This window comes from Crocuta crocuta, unplaced genomic scaffold (genome assembly GCF_008692635.1).
Source record: "Crocuta crocuta isolate KB4526 unplaced genomic scaffold, BGI_CrCroc_1.0 scaffold19, whole genome shotgun sequence".
NCBI lineage: Eukaryota > Metazoa > Chordata > Mammalia > Carnivora > Hyaenidae > Crocuta > Crocuta crocuta.
In genome coordinates this window covers 4935985-4963177 of record NW_027551565.1, presented here as the reverse complement: position 1 = coordinate 4963177, position 27193 = coordinate 4935985, and the positions used below count along the sequence as shown (strand labels likewise).

Genomic DNA, 27193 nt, shown 5'->3' with positions numbered 1-27193 from the left:
ATCCAGTGTCCATCCACTATCTTATATTCTGGAATATTATTTCACTGAGACTCTGTCACATAAGTGTCTGAGGCTAGGGGGAGAATGTGTTAAGGGGAAAATTCTGTCCTAAGGGGAACACGCGGTCCTAATTTTTCCTGTAGGTGTTGAAATTCACCTATCCACATCTGCCAGGGCACATACTACCTTGTTGGACTCTCTGCTCTCTCTCCACCCCATGGAACTCTCTCCTCATCCCCAACTCTCATGCTTTTCTCTTCTAGGCTTCTCTTCCCTGTGGCTCTCCTGCTATCTGGTTGGCCTAAATCCCAGGCCATAGAAGGGCAAGGATGCAGGGTCAGTGTAGGGGGAAAGAGAAATTCATTTTCACGCTTTATGGCCCTACCCATATCTTCATCCTCAAGTGTTAATAATGCTTTTAAAATGTTAATAAGGCCTTTGCTTATAACAGGAGCCTCATATGGAGCCTTACATGGAAGCAGCATACAGTAGTGGTTATGAACTTGGAGGCTTGCACTGGAATCTTTGGGTCCAAATCCTAGCTGTCCAGTTTACTAGCTGTGTGGTTTGGGCAAGTTATTTAATGCCTTGGTTTCTCACCAGTAAAATGGGATGAAATATTCTCGTGTAGTTATGATGAGAGTTAAATGAGTTAATGTTCACACAGCATCTAGAACAGTGCCTGGTGCACAGACAAGTGTGTGTAAGTATTGGGTGTCATTTTTCTGAAGCTGGTAGATAGTACAAAAGTTGCATCTAGGCAATGCTACCCTTGGCACCCCTTCTATGACCTACCAACTGCACTGATGCAGCTTATTTAACTGAATGCCTGATGAAGGATTTGGCTTGCGTTTGGGAACCATATTGCATGGAGAGTGCATACCTTTAAACTTTAAAATTGCATTCGGCACAAAGAGGTGCCCACACAGTGAGAGCTCAGAGGGAGGTTTAAGATCACCCGAGAAAGCAGCAGACTCCCCACTCCCTTCCACACTCATTCTGGGGAACACATTTAGAATGAAATGTTGGGCACAATTGCCTACTGCTTATTTTCTTATATGAAATAAATTACCCTCAGCTCTCACTCTCCAAACATGGGTCTGCATTTTTTAAGTTATACGAGATGATTCCACTTCACTGTAAACCATGGGGGAAGCCTGCTGGCCTGAAGTCAGGAGAACAGCACCACTACGGTTACTATGGAGCCTTTGGGAAGTCATTAAATAAATGATTGCTAAGGTCTCTACCAGTGCAAATGGCCCAGAAGGGAGCTGATGAGAAAAATCAGATATTTAATTTGTGCCATTGCGCTTCTCTCTGTGGACTGTTAGTTGAGTAAGAAGTATAGTGGGACTTTAGTATTTCACCTCTGGGAATAGAGGGAAGATTGCCTGATCCCAAAGCCCTTCCTCTTTACCCTGCATTGCAATGCTATCACTTTCAAGTTCAGTGTTCAAGTTCAAATTCACACTCACATTCAGCAGAGATCTACCTAGCCTCCTTCATCTAGGCAGAATCCTTTATTCTGTTGCTACTTGTTTAGAGACTGTATATGAATAAGGCAAGTGTTGATCACCTTCTGGACTTAGGGTTGGGGGGAAGTTTCTCTTGTCAGTGTAGGAAAGAAACCTGGCTAAGAAGGCAAGCACTGGCTTCCATGTCCAGAAAAAAGAGAAAGCCAGGCAGGAGTTCTAAAAGATGTTTTCTGTGTTCCCTTTTTCCTTTCACTGCCTTTTTCTGTTTGGTTTCCATGGGAATCTGTCTGGGGGAAATTGGCAAGGGGTGGATGTACCAGGTTGCTTGTCCACTTGTTTCCTTGTGGCATAGAGAGATGTAGAAGGATATAGAAAGAAGAAAAATAAGTGTGAGATTTAAGCAGCTGTTTAACGTTCACGTTAAATTCAAGAGAAACCTACACTTTTTTTGGACAGGATCTTTTGGGGGGGAAAATAATAAGGGAAGAACTCATTTGAAGATTACCAAGCCAGGATCCGTTACTCTATGCACATGTCCAAACTTTCTTCCCCCTCTCTGCTGGGCATGAAGTTCACATTTTGAACCCATGCCATTCTACTAACATCAATATTGTATCATTTGTTTCTTTTCCAGAGAGTTTCAAAGAAGACCTCAACTTCTTAAGAAACATGACCTTTCAAGGAAAACAAAGTATATACTTCGAGCTGCATGTTTCTTTCTTACTAACCTGAGATAACTGAAACACGTGACCGCAGGGCTGCAGAAAGTCAATTGATTATCAAGCGTCTTATCATGCATCAATTGTTCAGACTGGTTTTAGGACAAAAAGATCTTTCACGAGCCGGGGACCTCTTCTCCTTAGATGACTCTGAGATTGAAGACAGTCTGACAGAAGCTCTGGAGCAAATTAAAATAATTAGCTCATCTTCGGTAAGTACACTAGTTTTTAAACTAGACACCTGAAATGACTTATTCTAGAGCCAAATGATTGTACATATCCTGTGGGAAAGGAACTTTGCAGGATAAAGAGGAAAGACCAGTTAATACTGGTTCCATTTAACTCTGCTCTGTGGTTTAGTCTGGTGTCTAAAAATAACACCAGGGCAGTCTTGACGTGGGGGCAGCTAGGCTGCCTTTTGCCCATTCATGGAGAGCAGAACCCTGGAAATTGCAGAGTGAGATTATCACAAATCTTATCTAAGTGCAGCTTCTCTATCCTTGAAATGACATGGAGAAGAGAGGGAGCAAATCCCCAGAAAAGCAGACCTGCCAGGCTGTACAATAGCATCAGTAAACAAAGCAGGGTGTGTGGAGGAGGCTGAATAATGAAAGAGGCAGGATGACGCTTCCTGCCACATAGGTAATATGAGACAAGGACAAGGATCGTTCTGTTGCCAGAAGTGACAGTTGCCCAGGGCTTGATAACACTGATTCTGTGTGTTTCTACATAACCTCCATTTTTAAAAAAAAAAAATCTTTCTTTTTTACTTCTTTTCCTACAAACCCTCCCCCTTTTAATTAAACTCACCCATCACTAGCCCCCACTGTGATCAGACAAATTTATAATCTCTACTCTCCCATTCCTTTGCTCCGCCTCAATGTCAAGATTATATATTCTGAAAGCGCTTCCCAAAGAGGGTGGATGTGGAGTGCCCAGTGTGGTTTGATGTTGCCCTTCTTGGTTGTGCATGGACGCTCCATGAGATTAGTCCCATTTCAAAGGCCAAGTCTACCAAGCATCTCTTGTGTCTCCGGCTTGACAGCATTTGCTAATACTTGGTGCAAACAGCCCCCCAGGTGGAGAGGAAAGAGACAGGACTTGAGCCGTAAAATACTGAATTGCCAAATGTGTACACATTTCAGAGATCACAGCTTTCTTCCACGTTTTAATGAAGAGATGTTTAAAAGGTATACCAGCAACCAGTGCGGCTTCCTCCTCAAGACTGTCAGCATGCTCACTTATTGGCTGCCAGGAACATACTAAATCCCCCCTGTGGCCAATGAAGTCATTGCCCAACACTCTTTTCTCAGCTAATGTCTTTGACAGCAATTATGTGTCCACATTTTTTTTCAGAACATTAATCAACGTAGTCTGACTCAAAACACAAAGTATTCCTGGTACATTTCCACCTTCCCGGCAGGATTCGTGTGCTATTTCCAGCAGCCTTTTCCTTCACACTCCTGCAGAAATGAATTGGCTGCATGTGCCACTGATTTTCATCTAATCTAATACAAATATATATATATATATTCCCCTGAAGCCTATTTCCACTAGAGGTCACTAGTGTCAGTGATTTCTTTTGTTTCCTTCAACAGTTGCTTATATTTAACAGATGTCAACTTCAGAATTTTAGGACTGGTTAGTTCTGTTATGTGTCCCCACCTTTAACCATTAAGGTAGGCAGGTCCCTTGTCATCAGGGCATCGTCTGTCCCTTCAGATCAGCATCCCACCAGGCAGGTCTGCAGGGCCAGTCATTTTCCTGTGTTCTTCACCTACTAACTTGTGTCACATGTCACTTCTTCCATTGTTCTATCTGTAACTGTGGCGTGAGCAGATGGGTGGCAGAATAAAAATTAATTTTTAGAGGGATTGTCCAGATCGATCCATTTTTATGTTTGCTACTAAGTCCTAGTTGTAAGCATGTCTCAGTGTGGAATTCCTTCTCCCTTTACATTTCTTTAAAAGCCAGTTCAAGTTTTATTATTCCTGAAATGAGCTATAGTGATTCTAGTTCTTAGTGATTACTTCTTCATAAAAATACATAATTGCCCTTTGGTCTGTTCGTTGCCCCAACTGTTCCTACAAGAACTTTAAATATCTGAAGATCGGTGTCAGGGCTCACCTGTAGCTTCTCTCTTCTCAGCTCAACATCCTTAGTGTCCTGGTGTCCTTGGGTTTTTCCATGACAAAGAAGGAGCCTATGGCTGAGAAAGGTCATACTGCCTCACATTTCCAGGTTTTGGTCTGGAAACTCAAATTTGTCAGTACATGATAAATGCTATCCAAATGCAAGACTCAGAGGCATAAATTAGAGTGTTGACTTATTGATTTGCAGTGAAAATGATAACTCATGTCAGTCAGAATTCTTGTGTGCTCCATGCTGTCCATACCAAGTGTATTTAGTCAGTCTTTCTCTAGACAACAAAAATTACTACTGATTAGATTTCTTCCTCCTCTACTAGGATCACATTCCAGCCCTACTGCCCTATATTTAACTCACCTGTAGTCACTCATGAACAGCTAGTAAATTGGTTAGTCCAATAGCTGGTCAATCCCACTCATGCAAGTGGATTATTTTCCCCCTAGTTAATTTTCAAAGGGAAATATCATTTCCAAATTCTTGGAGGCATCTCATTGTAGCTCCCAAGTACTGCCTACATTCTCAGCATCCTGGTTTCTTTCCCTTGGCACCTTCCTAATTTATTATTGTAATTTATCATTGCCCAGCACTTAAACGAACTGCTTAGAACAATTGCTGATACTAGTCAGATACTCTGTGTCTAAAATTTCTTTTCTACGGTTGACCACATTTCTATAGTTGGCCCCATTCATGTTGTGATATACCAGAGTCCTGATGCTGAATCAAGACTTGTAATTAGCTAACTTGAAAACCATTGTAAGTGTATCGTGTCGCATTTTAAACCATTGCAACAATATTCTTGTCTTTAGGCCCTCATTCCAGGATATTCATACCTTCAAAAAATTATGATTCTGCCCAATATATTAGTTATTCCCATCTTTTCGAAATCTGATAATTTGGCAAGCAAGTCTTCAGTCCTTTGCTAATGTCACTCACAAAATAATTGAACCTTACTAGGTTCCATTCTATGGTTTATGCTCTCATTCCCACTGGTTAGTCCAAAATACTGCTGGGAAATATTTTGTCCTTATGCTTTGCTTTGAAAGTACATCTTCTCAAAATTCTCTCCAGGTCCCCAAATGTACCTTTAAGTTTTATCTTTTCATTTCAAGTCCTTTCTGGACTACCTTCATCTAATAATCATATCCTGTACCACCTTGGCTCACCTCCCAGACTGCTCATTGCTATCCACTCATCTTCTTTTCCCACTCCCCAGCACCCCACCCCCCCAACCCACCATGTTCCCTTTGCCTAATCCATCCTTCCAGCTCTCTTTAACTTTTTTTAAAGCCAATGAAAAATGTTAGGCATAAACAAATCGACCAACTTTAAGAATTAGATAAACCCCCTGCATGTTTCTCTGTACTTCACACCTTCTCCCTTTCTCCCAATGTAACTAAAATCCTGATCATAGTATTTATCCATGAATGTTTTTATTTCTTTGCTATATATGCATAGCTCAAAAATTATTTATAGCATGATATTCTATTTTTCAAAACTTTATATAAGTAGTATAAGGCTCAATATAATGTTTCTGTGGTTTATCTATGTTGATGCAGGTGGTGCTAATTCATTTGGGTTTGGAGGGATAGAGTATTCCACTACATGATTATGCCCCAATTTGGTTTTGCATCCTTCTTTTGATGGACACTTATGTGAAACTCTTATGTAAATAATTTCCTCTTTTGTGAAATTCTTAAGTATTGGGATTTTTCTAACGTGATTCTCCTCAAATGCAATTTTTGAACAATTAAATGTAATTTTTGAGTACTCCTTTTGGAGTTTCTCAGAAGAAAAAAAAAAAAGCTTGGATTATAGAAGAGAAATCATAGGTAAATAGGATACTAGAATAGAAAAGTCATTTCTTTAATGCAGCCTTAGGAGAAATGAAAGGAAAGAAGTCAGATAAATTATGATCATTTGCCTCCCGTGTCTGTGAGTGGAAAGTTCCACACCCAAAGAGATTGTGGCCGACCTACAATATAGCTTAGCCATGACCTCACATGCTCTACCATGTTGATTTTAGGGTTGGAACTCAAACTCACAGCCGAGCATGGAGACTGGAGAACAGATCTGATTCAGCCCTCTAGGGTGTGTGAAAGAATACAAGAGAAGTTATGCAAGCAAGATAGCCTTTAACTTCAACAGTGTTATAGTGAACATTCTTATCATCAGTGCTTTTGCCAAATATGCTAGTATTTCTAGTGAAGACAACTAGGGATGAAACTTGGTTTCGGGGTTTATAGACTTTGAGTTTTCTGATATACCACCGAATTGCTCTCCACTGTGGCCATACCAACCCACACTCCCACCAGCCATGCTTGAGATTCCCAGTGGCTTTATATCTTCACCAAAGCTTGCTTTTATCAGATTGTTACAGTTTTTGTCAGTTTAAATGAACCATATCTGACTGTTAATTACATTTGTGTTCCCCTCATTACTGGGAAGGGCAACAGATAGTTTTTTGGTATTTATTCGCTATATGTCATTTGGGTTTCAGTAAAGTACCTATTTAGGGTTTAGAGTGTTTGTTTGTTTGTTTGTATTTTTTATTGATGTTTTAAGGAAGCCTTTTCTTACTAACTGAAGGACTTTTTGGTTATTCTTGTACAAAGCCTGTCACTCATGCTTGTTGCACATCTATTCCTAATGTAGTTTGCCTTATACCTTTCACTGTAATAGTCCTAATATCTGGTAGGATGAGTATCCTCAAATTTGTTTACAATTGCTTTTATCTGTTTTGTCTTTTAATGACTTTAATGAATGATTCTGTCACTATCATGATAGGAATTTCATTATGACTATAGATTTATTTGAAGAAAATTAACATTTTTATATTACTGTCTTCTTATCTGTAGGTATTATTTTCCATTTTCTTAGATCCTCTTAAGCATCTTGCCATAAAGTTTTATGATTTTTTCTTAAAGATCTTAAGAGTATTGTAAGTCTTTTAAAATTTATAAGTATTCTAGTTGTTTTGCTGAGATTATAAAAATGGCATCTTAAGAAAATTGTTTCCAACTATTTTTTTCAGGTGATTATAACAGAAAATACACTTGTGTCATGATCATGTATCCAGGAAACTTAACTCTCCTATTAATCTTAATATCTTGTCTATAAATTTTCCATTTATTCAACAAATACTTATTAGGCACTTACTATATGCCAGACACAGTCAGGTGCTGGGGATACAAGAGTAAGCAAAATAGACAAAGAAATCTCTGCCAGCATCCATTTTAATTGGGTGAGGCAGAAAAATAAACAAAATAAATAAGGAAAGTATGCAGTGCATTAAAAAAAGGATCAGTAAGTGCTATGTAGAAAAACAGAACAGAGGTTGAGGACAGGGGATTGACAGGGGATTAGAGGTATGAAATTTTTTTTACTTTCATTTTTATTTATATTTGAGAAAGAAAGATAGAGTTTGAGCAGAGAAGAGGCAGAGAGAGGGAGGGAAACAGATCTGAAGCAGGCTCCAGGCTCTGAGCCTGTCAGCACAGAGCTGGACATGGGGCTCGAACTCACAAATGGTGAGATCATGACCTGAGCCGATGTCCGACGTTTAAGTAACTGAGCCACCCAGGTGCTCTGAGGTATGAAATTTTAAACAGGCAGACAAAGTGGCCATATTGAGAACCTGGCTTGAAGCAAAACTTGAAGGCGACGAAGAAGCAATACTTGTGGAAACCTGGAAGAACGCATTTGAGGCAGAAAAGCTATTGAATACAAAGTTCCTGAGGTTGAGGGAAGCCTGAAGTTTTTGAGGAATAGCAAGGAAGCCAGTGTGGTTGTAGCAGAGAAAGCAAGGCAGGAATGTCCTAGAACATCAGGTCAGAAGGGAAATGGAGGCTAGATCATGCAGGGCCTTGGACAGCTATTGGAGCCTTCTGACCAGAGAAGTAACATGATCTGATTTTCCTTTTCCTGATTTGAGAAGAATCTGTGATGAAGCAAAGGTGGAATCAGGGAGGCCAATTAAAAGACTATTGCAATAATCCAGATAAGAAACAGCAGAGGGGCGTCTGGGTGGCTCAGTCGGTTATGCATCCAACTTCGTCTCAGGTCATGATCTCATGGTGTGTGTGTTTGAGCCCCACATCAGGCTCTGTGCATATAGCTCAGACAGAGCTTGGAGGCTGCTTTGAATTCTGTGTCTTCCTCTCTGACCCTCCCCCAATTGCACTCTCTCTCTCTCAAAAATAAACATTAAAATTTTTTTAATTAAAAAAAGGCAGAGACTGGCCATCAGGCAGTAATGGAGGTGGTGAGAATTATTCAGTCTCTGGATATATTTTAAACGCAAACCAACAGGATTTGTTGATGTAGGTGTGGTATAGAGGGACAGAGAGACAGAGGGATTAATGATTCTTGGCCTGAAAAGTTACAATGATGAAGGTGAGGGGTAGGAAGGAATCCGAAGTTCTGCTCTAATCATGGAGGCTGAGCGGTCAGCTGTCCCTGCAAAGATGTCATGGAGATAGTTGCATGTATGAGTCTGGAGTTGAGGAGACAAGTCTGGGCTGGACATGATCATTTTGGAACTCCTTAGCTTTGAGACTGAATGAAATCACTGAAAGAGTGAGGATTTACAGAAAATAAGCCCAAAGACTGACCCCAGCCTCGGAGGTCAAGAAGATGATGGAGGACCAGTGAACCTGGCTGAGAGAAAGGGCCAGTGATGGAAGAAGAAAGAGCATGATGTCCTGAAAGCCAAGTGGAGAAACGATCAAGAACAGAGCTAGGTTGATGCTCTAAGTAGGTCAGGTGAGATGAAGACTGAGAAGGACTGTTTTGAAGGTCACAGTGACCATGACAAAAGCAGCTCCATTAGATAGGTAGGGGTGAGAGCTGAACTGAAGTTAGTTTAAGACAGAATGGGAGAAGATTTGAAGAAAATGAGCAGTGATGTCTCTGGGCATTTTCATTTGAAGAAGAAGAGAGAAATGGAGTGGTAATTAGAAAGAGTTAGGGAGTCAAGAAAGAAATTTTTTAAGATGAGAGAAGCACATTCTTTGGAATTGTTTAATGCATACAATCATTATTTTAAAATAATAGTGTTGTTTCTTCCTTTTCAACTTTTATCCTTTCTATTTGAGTTCTCTGTCTCATTGTCCTGTCTAGTTCTCAAAAGCAATGTTGAATAGAATGAGGTTAGCAGATACCCTTTTTTTCATTTTTTAAAGAAAGTTTCTGACTTTACAACATAATTATAATGTTTGTTCCAGGCTTTAAAAAAATTTTTTTTATACTTTATTTATTTTTGAGACAGAGAGAGATAGAGCATGAATGGGGGAGGGGCAGAGAAGGAGAGAGACACAGAATCTGAAGCAGGCTCCAGGCTCTGAGCAGTCAGCACAGAACCTGATGTGGGGCTCGAACCCACGAACCGTGAGATCGTGACCTGAGCCGAAGTCGGACACTTAACCGACTGAGCCACCCAGGCGCCCCTCCAGACTTTTGATTAGTACCCATAATCAGATTAAGGAGGTTCCCTTGTATTCTCATTTTTAAAATGTTTGTTTATTTTTGAGAGAGAGAGAGAGCATGAGCAGGGGAGGGGCAGAGAAGGAGAGAGACACAGAATCTGAAGCAGGCTCCAGGCTCTGAGCTGTCAGCAGACGTGGGGCTGGAACCCATGAACCATGAGATCATGACCTGAACCAAAGTCGGACACTTAATGGACTGAGCCACCCAGGTGCTCCAATCATTAATTCCTTTTTTAATGTTCACTGTTCTCCTTTTTGTTCTTTTTCTGGTTGTATTCTCGTACCATTTTTCTAATCCCTTCAGTTGTACAATTAGCTTATTGGGGGTTTTTTACTTCCTTACTTTCTAATATAAGTATTTAAGACCCTAAATTTCTTGCTAAGTAGCACTTAGTGTCATCCCATAAGTTTTTGAGATACAATATTTTCATTATTAATTCTTAAATACTTTCTTATTTTGATTGTGACTTCCTTTTTGACTCATAAGTGACTTAGAAGTTTGTGCTTTAATTTCCCAAGAATTTTTGGAATCTTTTTGTTGTTAAGTTAAAAATCTAGCTGCATTGTAGTTGGACAAAATGAATGGCATGGTACCAGTTGCTTATGAGTGGTTGAGACTTGCTTTGTAGCACAGTTTATGCCTAATCTGTGTAACGAATAACAGCTAATACTTATGTAGCACTTACTATGTTGTAGGAATTGTTGTAAGAGCTTATCACATGTTAATATATTTAGTTCTTTCAGTAAGCTTTTTAAAAAATTTTTTCAATGTTTTATTTATTTCTGAGAGAGAGAGAGAGAGAGAGAGAGAGAGGCAGTGTGAACAGGTGGGTCAGAGAGAGAGAGAGACACAGAATCTGAAACAGTCTCCAGGCTCTGAGCTGGCTGTCAGCACTGAGCCCGACGCAGAGCTCGAACCCACAAACTGTGAGATCATGACCTGAGCTGAAATGGGCTGCTTCACTGACTGAGTCACCCAGGTGCCCCTCAGTAAGCTTTTGAGATAAGTATACTAATATTATCTCCATTTTATAGATAAGGAGACTGGAGTATAGAGAGGTTAATAATTGAACTTGTTCAAGATTATATAGCTAGTGAATAATAGAGACAAAGATCAAGCTCAGAGAGTTTGGATTCAGAGACTATTCTTAGCCACCACACTATGCTGCCTCTTTAGATGTTTCGTTTGTGCTCCAGAGGAATGTGTATTCTCGAGTTAGTGAGTATAAGATATTAAGTAAGTTGATTTTGATTGTATTGTTCAAGTTTTCTATATCCTCAATAAATTTGTGTTTGCTTGGATAGTCAATTACTAAGAGAGGTCTTTTAAAATTTCCCACTATAATTTTGGACTTGTCAATTTGTCCTTGTAATTTTGTCAAGATTGCTTTATCAACTTGAGAGCTTTTCTAAAATTGAACTGTAATTAACATACGATGTTATATTAGGTTCAATGTACAACACAGATTCAACAGTTCTACACATTACTCAGTGTTCCCCATAATAAGTAGAGTCACCATCTGATACCATACACAAAGTTATTACAGTATTATTAATTATTTTTCATCTCCTTGACACTAATTTTATAACTAGAAGTTTGTACCTCTTAATCCCCTTTATTTTATTTATCCTCCCACCCAGCTCCTCTCTGGCAACCACCAGTTAATTCTCAGTATTTTAAGAGTCTGTTTTTTGTTTCTTTGTTTATTATTTATTTGTTTAGTTTTTTTGGATTCTACACATAAGTGAAATCATATGGTATTTGTCTTTCTCTGTCTGGCTTATTTCACCAAGCATTATACTCTCCAGCTCCATTCATGTTGCAAATGGCAAGATCTCATTCTTTTTATGGCTGAATAATACTCTGCTGCATATATATATACACACACACCACATTTTTTTAAATTATGTGTGTACAAGTTTAGAATTATTGTTTACTCCTTGGAGAACTTTTCCTCTTCTTATTACCCATTGTACAACTTTATTCTGATAAGTTTTTCCCATTTTCTTTGGAGTAGTTGCCTATTTTCCCTTTTCCTGTCTTTTCACTTTTTACCTTCTCATGTCCTTATGACTTAAATATAATTTGTAAACATCATGTAGATGTTTTAAATAATCCAAATTAAAAATCTGTCTTTTATTGATAAATTTAGTCAATTTGTATTTATCATGATAAATTACATATTTGGATATCTTTCTACATTTTTTTAGTTATATTTCATGATTTTCTAAATTTCTCTTTATCTTCTTTTCTGCACTTAAAAATTTTTCTTTATTTTTTCATTTCAAGAGAGACAGAGAGAGCAAATGGGGAAGGGACAGGAGAGAGAGTGAGAGAAAGAGAATCCCAAGAAGGCTCTGCACTATTAGTACAGAGCCCAATGCAGGGCTTGAACTCACAAAATGCAAGACCAAGACCATGATCTGAGCCAAAACCAAGAGTTGGGCGCTTAACCGATTGAGCCACACAGTCACCCTACCTATTTTTTAATTGAATGAATTTTTATCCTTTCAATTTCCACCTCTATTCACTCTGTTGGTTTGAAAGTTATATATTCTATGTCTGTTCTTTTAGTAGGTACCTTTAAAATGTTAGCAAAAGTATTTGCCATATTTTATCAATTCTAAGACACTTTTCACACATTTATAACTCTGAAACACGAATATATTTTATAATTGATTACAGTCTTACAATCACCGTTGGCCAGGTATTAGGCATAATAAAGTTGCCATTGCCTATTTGTGCATAAATTTTTCACAGCTTCCACAGTGTTAACATTCCAACTGAATTAGGTATATTATTGTTAATATCAATCAATCAATGTTGTGTTAAATGTCCATTTAAAATGTTTCTAAACTTTCTAGACTATAATGTGGTACTGAAACAAATGCTTATTGGGTATTTGGGAAAGTGTGGAAGAGAGCACTAGGGTACACATTTTATATAAGTGAACAAAATATTCATCATTGCAGGAGTGATAGGAATTCCACATTTTCTTGAAAAAATAGTAACTGAGAGCTTTATGGAAACTAAAAAAGAATATACTCTTTTGTTACTGAAATATTGGTAAAATATTGTCTATTCGCCACAAGTAATGCACCTAAAAGCAGGAGAAACAGGCAATTCTCTTGGAAGATATGAACAAAACTTCAAAGAAATAAGAGGCTAGTACCATCAATTTATGTCTTGCCTAGAATTCTCTTTAAAACATGATAATAATTCACAGTTTAATTGGCAGTCTTTTCTCTTCCTTCATAATGGAAGATCTTATCATTGATACCATCTTACATTTGATGGATTACAATGATGTCTAAAGTTATTCAATAGCTCTCTTCTATTACCATAAGGACCTTGGAATACTTTCATGCCCCTCTTGTATATTAGTCTTAAGCAATACTTTTTTATTTCTTCTTGTTTAATACCCTTGAAACTTACTCTTTAAAATTACTGATTTCAAAAACTAGATCAGTCAATGTTTGGTTCAAGAACATACGATTTCCCCATTTTTTCTTATCATTCTTTTTTCCCCATTGTCTTCCTCCCTTTTTTCTTCTGAATCCAAGTTTCCACTTTGAGAAGTATCATACTAAAAGTCCCTTCAGCCAGGATCTATTAGTGATAAACTCTCTCAATGTTTGTCTTTTCTGAAAAAGCTCTTGTTTTGCCCTTAACTTTGAATGGTGAATACCTGGGTGTGGATTTCTAGCTGGATAGTTTTTAATTTGTCAGTAATTTCTAGTTTTGCTTTTATAAAATCCACTGTTGGTTTGTCATTCTTTATACTAATATACTTTTTCCATGCGGTTTCTTTGGTGTTCTGTGGTTTCACACTATTATGTGTCCAGATGGGATTTTACTTGTATATCCCTGCTCAATCCTCATTGTGTTTTGTGAGTTTGAAGTTTATACTTTCTGTCAATTTTGGAAATTTAAAAAGTATTTCATCAAGTGTCTTTTCCATCTAATTTTTCCTTCTGGAAATGCTATGTATTCATTCACTTATTCATTTCACAAGTATTTTTTGAGTACCTACTATTTTCTAGGCATTGGGGGTATAATAATAAATGAAGCAAACAAAAATCACTGCCCTCACATTCTTCATATTCTGTTTTATCCTCCATGCCTTTTGATCTTTTGTAGTTTCCATCTCTGCATGATACATTATGTTTTCATTTCCTCAGCTCTATATTCCAATCCATTTTTTTTCCAGCTGTATCTTATCTACTATGTCATTCGTTAAGTTTTTCATTTCTAGAAGTTTCATTTGTTTCTTTTTAACATCTTTCTGTTCCTTTATAAAGAGATGCAGTCTTTGTTCATAACAAGAGTTTTCCTTGATACATGAGTCATTTTGAACAACTAATTGCATTATTTGAGATCAATAATTGCATTATCTGGTTTTTGACTATCCAATATGCCCCAAGTTTTATATGTGGATATGTACTCCTGTTGGCTTAGTTTCTTGAATGTTTTATACGTTTGGATTTTTAAATTCAGTTTAAGTAGAATTTTACTTGTGTGTGTACTGGATGGCTTTAGTTGAGTGGTTCATCCCTCAAAGTAGTTTTATGTTTACTTCTGCTGGGAACTCCGGTGATACTATGAGCTCCGGGGTCATTGTTGGTGCTGTTGATGTTATTAGTGTTTCCACCTTGGAGGTTCTTAGAATGATACGATAAATGAGGTATGTATATATGTGTGCTCTTAAAAGTAGAAAGAATAATTATTGGGGTGCCTGGGTGGCGTGGTCAGTTAAGTGTCTGACTTTGGCTCAGGTCATGATCTCATGATTCGTGAATTTGAGCCCTGCGTCGGATTCCGTGCTGAGAGCTCAGAGCCTGGAGCCTGCTTCAGATTCTGTGTCTCCCTCTTTCTCTCCCCCTTCCCTGCTCCCACTCTGTCTCTCCCTCTCTCTCTCTCTCAGTAATAAAGATTAAAAAAAAAGAATGATTATTACTATGGATGCCATGTAGAATGTAACCATAAGAGAAGAGTACTATGTGGCCTTTTGGTGCTGTACATTTTAAATAGTTGTGAAATGAATATATAAAAAATCATAACACACAAGGAAACATTTGTAACTCACTGTGTATTATAACATTTCTCTGTACTTACTATGTGCCAGACAGTGTTGTAAATCCTTTCCCTGCATTAACTGACTTAATCCCCACACTAGTAGTAGGAGATAGATACTAATAATATCCCAGTTTTAAGGATTAGGCAACTGAGGGACAGAGAGACAAGTGATTGCTCAAGATTGCAGAGCTGGTAAGAGTAGAATATAGCTCTGAACACAGGCAGTCTGACTCAAGAGTCCATGCTTTTAACTGCTATGCTATGCCATCTCTGAAGGAAGGGAGGGAGAAGTAATCCTCAAGATAACCTTCCTTCTTCTCTTCCAACTTCTACTCCTATGCCATTTCCACCACTGAGTACTTTATTTCAGATATTCTACATTCCCTTTTGCCAGTGGGCCATCCCCTGAAGACTGTTCATAGCATAAAGAGGTGTGACCAAATGGCTCATGAGTGTTGACATGGAGTTGTGGTGTCTGTGGCTGAGTGAGAATGACCCATCCTGGTAACTAGGCTTGGAGCAGGACAATGTGTGGATTTTTCATTGTCCTTCCCTTATAATTTGACCTTCCCACCACTTTAGGGTAAATTACTTTAAAATTGACAATGACCAGGTTGCTGTGAGACTCAACCTCTAAGCCCAATTTGATGGGTTTGATATTAAATAGATCTGATTCTTAGAAGTTATTCATTTTAATATGCACAAGTACTTACCCAATGTTGAACTCAAACATAAACACATATGTAGACACATATATTTCATAAGAACAAGGTGTTTCCTGGAATGAGAGTCAAGAAAACCCCAATTGCAAAGATGATTTCACACCAAAAAACTTTAAACCATTCAATAAGATCTTTTAAAAAAAAGTTTTAAAATTTCTTTTGTTTTTTTGAATTTTGTTGAAGGGAGCAGTTAATAGATTTTCACATTTTCACCTTTTTTGGGAGGAAATCTCCTTTTTGGAGAATGTTTTGCTTCATGTCATATGTAGGAATTTGTAAAAACAAATTCAAGTTGAAAAATGCCTTCTTTTTCATAAAGTGTTATGTCAAAGGAAATCTTTAGGTACAAGAGAGTCATAGTAATATCAAAGTTCATAACCGATACACCTATGCCTAATATATTAATATATTCAATGAAATTATGACCAGTGAGCAGTGACTTACCCTTATAGACAGCTGCTTAACTTTTCTAGTTGGAAACCTTAGAATTAGAATATATGCCTTTTGTTAAACAATCTTGTTGACACAGTAGTCTCTCCTGTATACTCCAGCTTCATTCCAAAGCGCTCCTTTCAGAATTCCCTAACAATTCAGTACTCTTTAAAGGAGGAAAATGGAATCTTGGTGTTCATGAACCGAAACACATATGTTTGTCATGTACTTTTATTGAGTTGCAACTTCTGCTTTTATTGGCTCATTTCATCCAAATGAAAATATCTTTGCTATTTATTGTTAAACTGTTGTTTAGCCATGGTTTGCTATGTTTCCTGTGCCATCTATATAAACCCTGTTGTAATTGGGTTCCCAGAAAACAGATTCCAAAATGCTGTTCCAAGGGAGGAAGAAAAAAACAAACCCTGGGTGGGGCCGTTCCCTCTGAAAAAGAAGTTTCTGCAGGAAGATTTAGCTCTGAACTGGAAGCTGGGAAAATGAGTGCTTTGTCAACCCAGTCTACCCTTCTCACCATTCAGATCCACTTGTTTTGTATAATAATTTCACTCCATAGGGAAACAGCTTCTCTGAGGTACTTTTCCTGACAATATTTACAAGAAGGTTAGTGAGATAATCTACCTACCACCCTACTTGCTATCAAAGCTGCAATTGGTACTGATCATCTCTGTGGTAGGCTGAATAATGGCCCCCAAAAGATGTTCCCCTGTGAATTTTATCTTACGTAGAAAAAAAGGATTTTTCAGATATAATATAGTTAAGGATCTTGACATGGGAAGATTATCCCATATTATCTGGGTGCATCCAATATAATTATAAGGGAGTGAGAAGGTCAAAGGCCTTCTTTGACAAAGGAGGCAGGCCGATGGAAGCAGAGGTTGAAGTGGTACACGTTGAAGACCTAGAGTCATGGAGGTCATGAGTCAAGGAATATAGAGAACCTCTAGAATCTAGAAATGATGCAGAAATGGATTCTCTTCTCAGAGCCTCCAGAGGAACCAGCTTTGCTGACACATTGACTTTTGCCCAGTGAGACTAATTTTCAGCTTTTGGCCTCTGGAACTATAGGCAAATATATTTATTGACACAAATTCTTGAGCCACCAAGTATGTGTTCAGAAGTTATAGCAGCAACAAGAAAGCTAATGCCGTTCTCCTCCTCTATCACCTATTCTATTCCCTATGCCTTCAACTAGCACCTCTGCTGATTAAAGTCACTTCCTTGTTGGGTGACTCATCGGCTTTTTCTGAGGGATCTGAGCCCCTGGTCTCCATCCCTCTCTCAGATTGTGATGGCCCCCATGTCCATTTACCACCAAAATTGGGCAGGGGAGTGCCTAAAGATGCCCCCCATTACGTATTAGCAGCCCCACCTCCTTCTAATGATATGGCCAATTACCCTTACCAGGATGGTGACTCTTTTCTTTTTTTGCTGATCTCTTGATCAGGAGATTGAAGTGACTGAGTTCTCAGGCTCATGTATTCTACCCATAGGGAATTTAACACCATCTAACAGTCACTGTTTTAGCATGTATATTGCCTTTTAGATAATAGCTCCTCAATCTCATAAGATATTAGACTAAGTTGCTCCTTTGAAGACCTGTCCCATTGATCTATTAGTCCAACAGTCTCAGGGCAGGGGAAAGAGAGGTTATCATATGTGATAGGACTAATGAATCCATGATCAGGTGCCCACTGCTCTATCTCCTTTGCTATAAAGTGGGTCTCTAGCCTGATGCAAAGTTAAGTAGGATCTTGTTTCAACACACCAAATACTCTGTGATCCTTTATATAGAGGTTCAGGCTTAGGCCCTATGAGCGGGAAAGTCAAACTCAAAGCTGGATTACACATAAAGTCCACTCAGTATAATTGATGTCCTTTCCAAGATGGAAAATGTCTTATGTAAGTAACTTGCACCAAATGATTGATTGGGTATCCTTGAGGGATAGCGCCATTCTAGGGGCTAGCATTAATCTTCGTTACTAACAAATTCCATATTTAGGTAATGGCAATAATAACAAGATCACATTGGTGAATGGGAGTTTATGTTGTTGGATAATGCATAGCTTTTATTCTTTGCACCAAGATTATTCCATTTGTTCACCTGTTGGATCACATTGGGGTGGCTACAACAAAGGCTAGGCTGATGTCATTTGGAATAGAGACTTCCTTCTATCTATGGCATTGGTTCTCTGTTCTATCTACCCTTATGTATATATTCTCCTTATTACATAAGATACTCTTGATTACATATGATGCTGCTTGATATTTGAAAATAATGCCATTACAAGTAACTGCCACTTACAAGGGCAATTGTGGCCAAAGATAATGATTTAGCCCAAGAGTATTCTCTATTATTTTTCACCCCAAGAATGGTTTTGGCTTTCCTTGCTGCTGCAGAGATTTTTTTGAAAAAGTTAGAATCATTTTTTACTCATTCATATCCTGTGTTTTCTCTGTGACTTGGCTTCATAAGAACGTGTTTACTGCGTAGCGGGATTCTGCTCTGGCATAAGTAATTATTCTGCTGCACTAAAATAAAGAATACAGTCACCAACAAAGGAGGACTGTAGAAAATATACTAAAACAGGCCACCAACCAAGTGGTGTTCATTCTAGGAATGTGGGGATGGATTAATATATGGATGTTTCATACTATATGTTAACATAACACATACATAAGTTGACTAAGAAAAAGTGCTTGGTTATTTCTGTAGAAGCTAATAAGACAGTTAAAAAATTAAAGCAAATGCATAAACTTTGAAAATAGGAAGAAAGTGATGCATCCTCTCTGTTTTTAAAAATGTTTACAGTATGTTCTTGCTTTGGACCATAAAATTTTAAATCAAAAATCAGAAACTAACACCACAAACTAAACCAGCATTCTTGCGTTTATTACTTTTATGTAAAATAGCTTAGGAAATTCTAGTCAACCCAGTAAGCCATGGAATACATAAAAGGTATAGATCCAATACAGAGATGTTTTTGGAAAACCCAAGGGATTGATCTAAAAGAATTATTTACCCAAGGGATACAGAAATGCTGATGCATAGGAGCACATGTACCCCACTGTTCATAGCAGCACTTTCAACTTNTATATGGAAACCAATTTGACAATAAACTATTTGTAAAAAATAATAATAAAAAATAAAAGAATTATCATAATTAAGAATTGAGCTAAACAGCTAGGTACAAAATAAATACAAAAAAGTTGTAGGTTGACTTATTCAGCAATAACTAATTAAAAATTCTAAGGAGGAAATAATATAAATGCTGTTAACAGTCACAACAGAGATGTAAAATACACTAGATGTAAAATACACTAGGACATATCTTTAAAATTTTGTGGAGTTTATATGAACAAAATGGCAAAATTAGTATTGTAAAAAAATTAAAACATGGGATAAGCAAACAGAAATGACAACTCTGAAATAGAAACTGTTGTATACAAAACAATTACTAGGAACAGAATTATTCAATACATGGTGATGGGAGCATGAGATTAGCTATTTCGTGTAAAATGTACATCATCTATAAATAGATTTAAAAGCTAACTGAATGGTTAGCAGATTAATTTCTAAAACCTCAAATGTTAAATGTTTCAAGTTTTATTTTATTTTTATTTTTTAAGTTTATTTATTTATTCTGAGAGAGAGCACACAGTGGGGAAGAGGCAGAGAGAGACAGAGAGAGAGAGAGAGAGAGAGAGAGAGAGAGAGAGAGAGAATCCCAAGCAGGCTCCACACCACCAGTGCAGAGCCTGATGCGGGGCTTGAACTCATGAACAGTAAGATCATGACTTGATCCAAATTTGGACACAACTGAGCCACCAAGGTGCCCCAAGTTTTTATTTTTTAATCTAGACAAAATAGAGGAGAATTTGGATAAAGATAAAGGAAATAAGAAAAGTTTGAAGTTAAAAAATGAAGCCATTAAAAGAATCACAGGAAAGAAAGGAGTAGGTGTAGGTGGCTATCTGCATGTGCCTTTGCCAAGCAGGGAGACGCTGTGAGCGTTGTTTTCCCCAGGGCTGAAACGGCGTGAGAGAGAGATTAACTTTTCACTCTAAAGCTTCCTTTATACCTTTTGTTTTTTTGTACTATGCCCATGTATTACTTTTTCCAAAAAAAAAAAAAAAACCCTCAAATTTCCAATTTAGAAAAGGAAAAACAATGAAATCCAAAAAGTTTGAGAGTTTTGGCCACTTATAAACTTATCATGTCAATAGATGGGAACAAAGAAACTAAAAGTAATGAAACATGGAGACATACTCAACAGCCAAGATGCCAGATGTTGACTTAATATCCTTGGTAGAAAAAGATCTGAAAGGAAGACCCCCAAATTGAAGTCATCTAAGGAAAAATTGACATAGGATACAGTGGCCAGTTCCCAAAGGAAAAAATACAAATGACCAATACACATGTGAAAATACTCAGCCTTACTTCTGGTCAAGGAAATTCCAAGTAAAACAGCAGTGAGGTATCTGTTTTTCACTAATCAAATTAGCAAAGATGAAAAATACACTGTTCTTGCAAAGGAGCGATGGGGAAAGCATGCTTTGGCCCAGCTGAATGGCATATATGTCAGTAACCCCTTCCTGGATAATAATTTGACAGTGTGTATCATGAGCCCTAAACATTCTCCTGTCCTTTGTGTCAGAAATTTCCACTTTGGGGGGCACCTGGGTGGCTCAGTCAGTTGAGCATCCGACTTCGGCTCAGGTCATGATCTCATGGTTCATGGGTTCAAGCCCCGTGTTGGGCTCTGTGCTGACAGCTAGCTCAGAGCCTGGAGCCTGCTTCAGATTCTGTATCTCCCTCTCTCTCTGACCCTCCCCTGCTCATTCTCGCGCTCGCTCTCTCTCTCTCTCTCAGAAATAAATTAAAAATAAACATTAAAAAAAAGAAATTTCCACTTCGGGAGAATCTAGGCCATCAATAATCTAAGTATGGAGAGGGCTTCGTACATAAGATGTTTACTGCAGCTTTCAATACAATAGCTAAATCAGATTGTTCGAGCTGCAGCTTGCAGTAGACAGAAGAGCCCCATCACTTCCCATCTCTAACAGCCCACAGTGGTGTAAGGATCAAATTGCTTCATTGCTCAATTATGTTTTCATTTTTGTCAGTCCACCAGGCAGTGGCCGACCAATTTTCCAAATTAAAGTGATGGGCCTATTTTTCACATTTAGATGTTTTGGAGGGTCATATTACCTCTCAATGAAGATGATTAGATATTTGAGGGAGAATTAAATAGCTGAATGATGGGAAATTTGCTTGGGGAAAGCTGACATGGATTTGGTAGTTATTTGAACCAAAGACGGAGTGTTGAATTGATATGTTCTGCTGTGTAGAGAAAGAGAAAGAAAGTTTACATGGGAAAATTAGAGGGCGATTTGAACCATTTCACAAAAATTACTGAAATGTCAGAGTAAAACAGTCAGCCTTGCCCTGTAACGGGCTTAGAAGCTGAAAGAGCCTGGTGTCAGTTGGTTAAGCGACTGGACTCTTGGTTTCGACTCAGGTCATGATCTCACAGTTTCGGGAGTTTGAGTCCCACATTGGGCTCTGTGCTGAGTGTGGAGCCTGCTTGGGATTCTCTCTCCCTCTCTGCCCGTCCCCCACTCACGCTGCCTCTGTTTCTCTCAAAATAAATAAACTTAAAAAAAGAAAGAAACTGAAACAGCCTGAAGAATAACGAAGCTGCTTTGAACTCTCCCTGCTCCCTGGCTGTGTGTCTGTGATAGCAGGAACCTGCTCTATGTTAGCTCATTTGCATATCACCTTGTCCACAAGATTCTCATCTCCAAGGAAGAAGGCCCCCTTTGTATTGGCGCTTTACAACCTCACCCCTCAGCACACAGTATGGCACACCCACTTGCTAAATGAATAAGTTGGTATTTTATCGGTCCTTTGAAAGATCACTTTCCAGAGTGTTATTTAACATGAAGGTTTTCTTTCAACCAGGATTACCAAACCAATAACAATGACCAGGCAGTGGTTGAAATCTGTATCACACGAATCACAACAGCCATCAGAGAGACAGAGTCCATTGAAAAGCATGCCAAGGCCCTTGTGAGGCTCTGGGACTCCTGCCTGGAACACAACCTGAGACCCTCTGGGAAAGATGAAGACACTCCGCATGCAAAAATTGCTTCTGATATCACGAGTTGCATTTTACAGGTATGTCAGCATTCAACATCAGACCATTTGATACTGGCTTTGCAACTGAGGTGAACACGTGGTGTCTCTGAGCCAAGAGCTAATGTTTCTGTAGCCTTTAGATGCTGTAAAAAGATAACATCCGTCAATATTTTGGACAACCCATCAATAGCAGAGCCCGACAAGGTTGTAGACAGCCTCTACTGTCTGCAAGACACGCTGTGGGAAACTCAAAGCAATACCACAGCAAGCTCCAATCTATTTAGATAGATGAGACATGTACATATAACAACCTACCATTAATATATGCCAAGATGTAAATGACCACTACTGGAAAATTCAGGGGAAAAAAAGATCTCTTTCATCCAAGGAGAACAGAGAGGGGAGGAGTCTGAACTGAGGGGCAATGAGCTCGGAATATGTGGAGAGAAGTGACTAAATCACCTATTGTAACTGCACCTGGCTGGCTCAGTAGGTAGAGCACGCGACTCTTGATCTCAGGATGAGTTCAAGCCCCACATTGGCTGTGGAGCCTACTTCAAAAAAATTACTTCCTCTAGTGAAAACATGAATTTGGAATTTGGGCTTAAGCACAAACCAGTCATGTAAGAATGAAGTGGTAGGGGGGCGCCTGGGTGGCTCATTGGGTTAAGCACCCGACTTCGGCTCAGATCATGATCTCACGGTTCGTGGGTTCGATCCCTGCNCTCTCTCTCTCTCTCTCTCTCTCTCCCCCTCCCTCCCAAAAATAAAAAAAAAAATAAAAAAAAAAAAAAAAAAGAATGAAGAGGTAGGTAAGTCATTTAACTTCCTAAGCCACAAGTTTCCTCCCTGTAAAATGCAGATGACATTAACATTGTCAATGACAAATTTTACCAAACAGTAAATGTTGGTGATGTTGATAGGTATCTCTCAAAAGAGAATTCTGTGATTAAATACATTTGGAAACACTGAGTTCAGTTTTTCCCTTTCAGTCTGTCATAATGTTTCATAGCACTTTAAAGGCTCTGAAAAGTCCTGCAATTAAGAAAGCTGGTGATGGGGCGCCTGGGTGGCTTAGTCGGTTAAGCGTCCAACTTTCGCTTGGGTCATGATCTCGCGGTTCGTGGGTTCGAGCCCCGCGTCGGGCTTTGTGCTGACTGCCAGCTCAGAGCCTGGAGCCAGTTTCAGAGTCTGTGTCTCCCTCTCTCTCTGACCCTCCCCTGCTCACGCTGTCTCTCTCTCTCTCCTAGAAATAAGCAAAAAATATTAAAAAAAAAAAAAAAGAAAGCTGGTGAATTTTGTTTAGTACAGTGTTCTTCAATCTGATTTGCCTATGGAACTTCCTTTCCTCTCCCTACCCTCAACACAACATTGATGAATATCTCTTAGAACTATGGTTTCTGAGCATAGTTCAGGAAATTCTGGTTGTGTGGAAGTGTTTAGCACTGTGTGTGACAGATAGCATTAGCTTCCTTTCTCCTTCTCCTCCCCCTCTCTCCTCCTCCTCCTCCTCTTCCTCCTCCTCACAGTTGTCTATACTTAAATGGAGCATATTCCATTTTGTCTATCTAGTTCACATACCGTTCAGCTGAACAAAAGACTATACACACAATTACCCTGTTTTTCCTTTATCCCCAGGATTAGGGATGGGAGGAGAGGAAGTGGGAATTTCAGCAAAATTAATGAAAGATTAATGCTGATTGGATATAACAGCAAAGTCCTAATGCGTCTGCTCTTCACTGATTATCTTAAATACGTTATTGGCATTCATCAGAAACATAGTTTATTTTACTCCAAAGTGCCATCGCACAGACATTCAGACAGAAATTCACAAATCATCCATATTCTCCAGCTCCTACTGTGATTTTCAAACCATCGGTCTGGACTCTTGAGCAGTACTGTCCAATAGAAATGAAATGTAAGCTACAAACATAGACCATATATATAATTTCAAACCTTCTAGTAGCCACATGAAAAAGAAAAGAAACTGATGAAATTCATTTGATAATACTTTTCCTTAACCCAATATATCCATATATTATTATTTCAGCACATAATATAAAAATTAATGAGCTATTTTACTTATTTGTATACCAGGTCTTATAAATCTGGTGTGTGTTTTAGCACATGTCACTTTGGACTAGTCACATTTCAGGTGCTCTGTAGCTTCACAGGGGCCATGGCTCCCGTGTTAGCACAGGACTAACTTTCTGGATGGAGACCACATTTGAATAGGGTTATGAGCAACAAGCAGCTATTTCGCCAGGTAAAGATGGTGGAGCAAGAGCACAGTTCAAGCAGACAAAACATTCCAACCTTGTACAAAAGTCCAGATCTGTGAAATGAGATCAAGATCAAAGAATTACAAGCAGGTCGCCCTCCAAAATGCCCCAAATTTAAACATAAAGGGATGTTTCATTCTGGGCAAGGCATTATGTCCCCTATTTAAACAGGGGTTGGAGGTGGGGAGCAAATAAAAACGCTAAACTTAATGCTGATCAGCGACTCCAAGGAAATGACTTTGTAAGACTGTTGAGAGCAGGGCCCTAAGCACCAGCACTGATATATTTTGGAAAGGGACAGAGAACGGAGCTAACGGATCAGCCTCTTGGTTGTGAGGGACAAGTGTCACAGAGATGGGTGACTCCAGCCTGTAGGGCGAGGGTGGGCACAGGCTGTTCATTGTGTGCCCTCCAAGGAGGCAGAAGGGATTAAAATGGGAGGCAGGGAGCCCTGAAGACAAACTTGCTTTCTGGCAAAGTTCAGTGATTTCAGTGGATGGAGTGCCAGAAAGCCAGTCCCAGGAATCAAGGGCAAGGCTGTGGTTGCAGCTTTGCCATTTTGCTTTGATCAAATTTTAAGGAGAAATTTTTGGCCTGTGGTAAATATCGAAAATACGATTTTTGTACTACACGTAATTTAGGTTCTTGAGGGAACCATGGAGCAATCCAGATGACTCATATTCTGCTCTGTTTTTTCAGTAAAATAAAACAGTAGATCAACTTTAAAGCCAACCACTTAGCATTCTGAGCTGGCACAAAACCCCAAAAAACAACAAAAGAACAAAGAAAGAGTGATTCTCTCTCCACCCATCCCCCTCCCCCGATAAGCAGTGTCAGAATCATACTATCAGGCAAGGAACTACCAGTTCTTCCCATCTTTGGCCATTTTACTTGTTTTTTGTTTTTGTTTTTGTTTCCTGGCCATTTCACTCTCATGTCAAGCTAAATATGTTTGCACACACAGAAACCTTCTGTCCTTCCCCCCACCCCAAATTCCTTTTTTAACCTACACTCCAAACCTACTTCAGGTGACTCTTTCCTCTTCCACTTTTAATTAGTAATTATATATTTAATTATTTCTCTTTTTGTTCCCTAAATGTATGAACTTACTACATTTACTTTAAAATAATTTTTTAAATTCCAGTATTCATCTTCTATACATTCCTCATTACAAAATCAGTCCATGTGTGTGACATGCACTTGCGAGTTCTGGTTTCTTTTGCCTTTGGTGACGTGCTTTTACCAACCTACCCTATGTCTTTAAACAAGTCTTACAACCTGTCATTTATAAAACAAAGGATGAACCAACTAATTTCTCTGCTCATCTCCTGGTCTGAAATTCTGACTCCTGTAGGAGATGCTGAGGGGCAGAATAGGAAAGAGCTTTGGAGCTTGAGGGCCTTAGAGTCAAACACTCTAGGTCTTATATAAATGAGAGTTTGGAAAATTATTCTCTCTCTCTAAGCCTCTTTTCTGCCATCTGTAAAGTGGGCATAACAACACATGTTGCTCATGAGAACCATCTTTTATAAAAACAATCTCCATTTGTGGTCTAGCCACTGTCCAGAAGTACCCCTTTCAAACCACAGCTTCCTCTGAGCAGGTTGCTATGTGCAGTTGGCCAAAGCCTGTTTCTTAGCCTCCAGAAAAATACTGAAAGGGAAGCTAGCCCCTATGAGGCACATTGCATTCTAGGATAAATTCAATCCTGGAGACAGGAAGAAAATGAAGAAAATGAAAACATAGCTGATGTGCTAGAATGATGTTCTAACTTGAATTGACAGGCCAACCATTATGAGGATGAGAGCCAATGTCTGGTTTTACCAGTTACAGCAATATCTTCCCCAACCAAACTGCTTACGGGGCTGTTGCCAAGTAAGCTCAGCCTTTTATCTCTTTCTTCACGTCTGGTCACACTATTGATGATTGTATAAAGAAGGAGGTAGTTGTGGAAGGTTGTCTGGGGGACTAGAGGGAGGAATAGAAAAAGTCCTGAAATTCACTTCTGGACATCAGAAAGTATTCCTTTTTGGTTTTTGGTTTTTTGGTTTTGGTTTTTTTTTGTTGTTGTGGTTTTTTTTTTTTTTGTAGATGGACGAACTGTCCATTCACCTTGATTCCACGCTTCAGTATTCTTATTTCCTCTTCAGTCAATGCTGTATGAAGATTCAAAGCCTGTCCCTGACTGGCATTGCAGGTGAAGTGACTTGGACATTTTTGAGAGCTTTTCCTTTGCGATTCTCAGAGGCAGAATTGGTTGTCTTGATCTAGATATTTATTTAGTAGGCAATGCCAGCTCTACCATTTACTTGCAGTGTGATTTAGGGCAATTTTATCTTTCTGTGCCTTACTTTCCTCACCTGTAAAATGCTGTAACTGCCTCATGAGTTTGTTGTGATGATTAGATAGTCATTAGACGATAGACATAAAATGTTTGCAACAGGAAATGCTGCTTGAGTATTAATTCTGGTTGGCATTAGCATTATCTGCAGAAAACTGTAAAATGGCACTCAACACTTTCTAACAGGCTATTCATTTAATTATTTATTTTAGTCATTGTTAATTGCTTGTCTCCCCATCCCCAAAGTAGAAGCTGTGTTTTATTGATATAGTCCCAGCATCTAGAATTGTGAATAGTAAGCACATAGTAAGTGCTCAAAATAGTATTTATTGAATGAATGAATGAATGAATGAA

The 27193-nt window shown here is 38.7% G+C and overlaps 1 protein-coding gene across 2 annotated transcripts in view; it reads left to right on the top strand.

The window, feature by feature from the left end:
• The first annotated feature begins 2242 nt into the window (after positions 1-2242).
• The window catches only part of VEPH1 (ventricular zone expressed PH domain containing 1), a 217766-nt gene continuing 192815 nt past the window's right edge, over positions 2243-27193 (top strand). For both annotated transcript variants that reach the window (XM_077750127.1, XM_077750126.1), the window contains exons 1-2: positions 2243-2406; positions 22040-22255. In XM_077750127.1, coding sequence (XP_077606253.1) covers positions 2269-2406; positions 22040-22255 — 354 coding nt within the window. In that variant the 5' untranslated portion in view covers positions 2243-2268. The remainder of the gene's footprint in view (positions 2407-22039; positions 22256-27193) is intronic.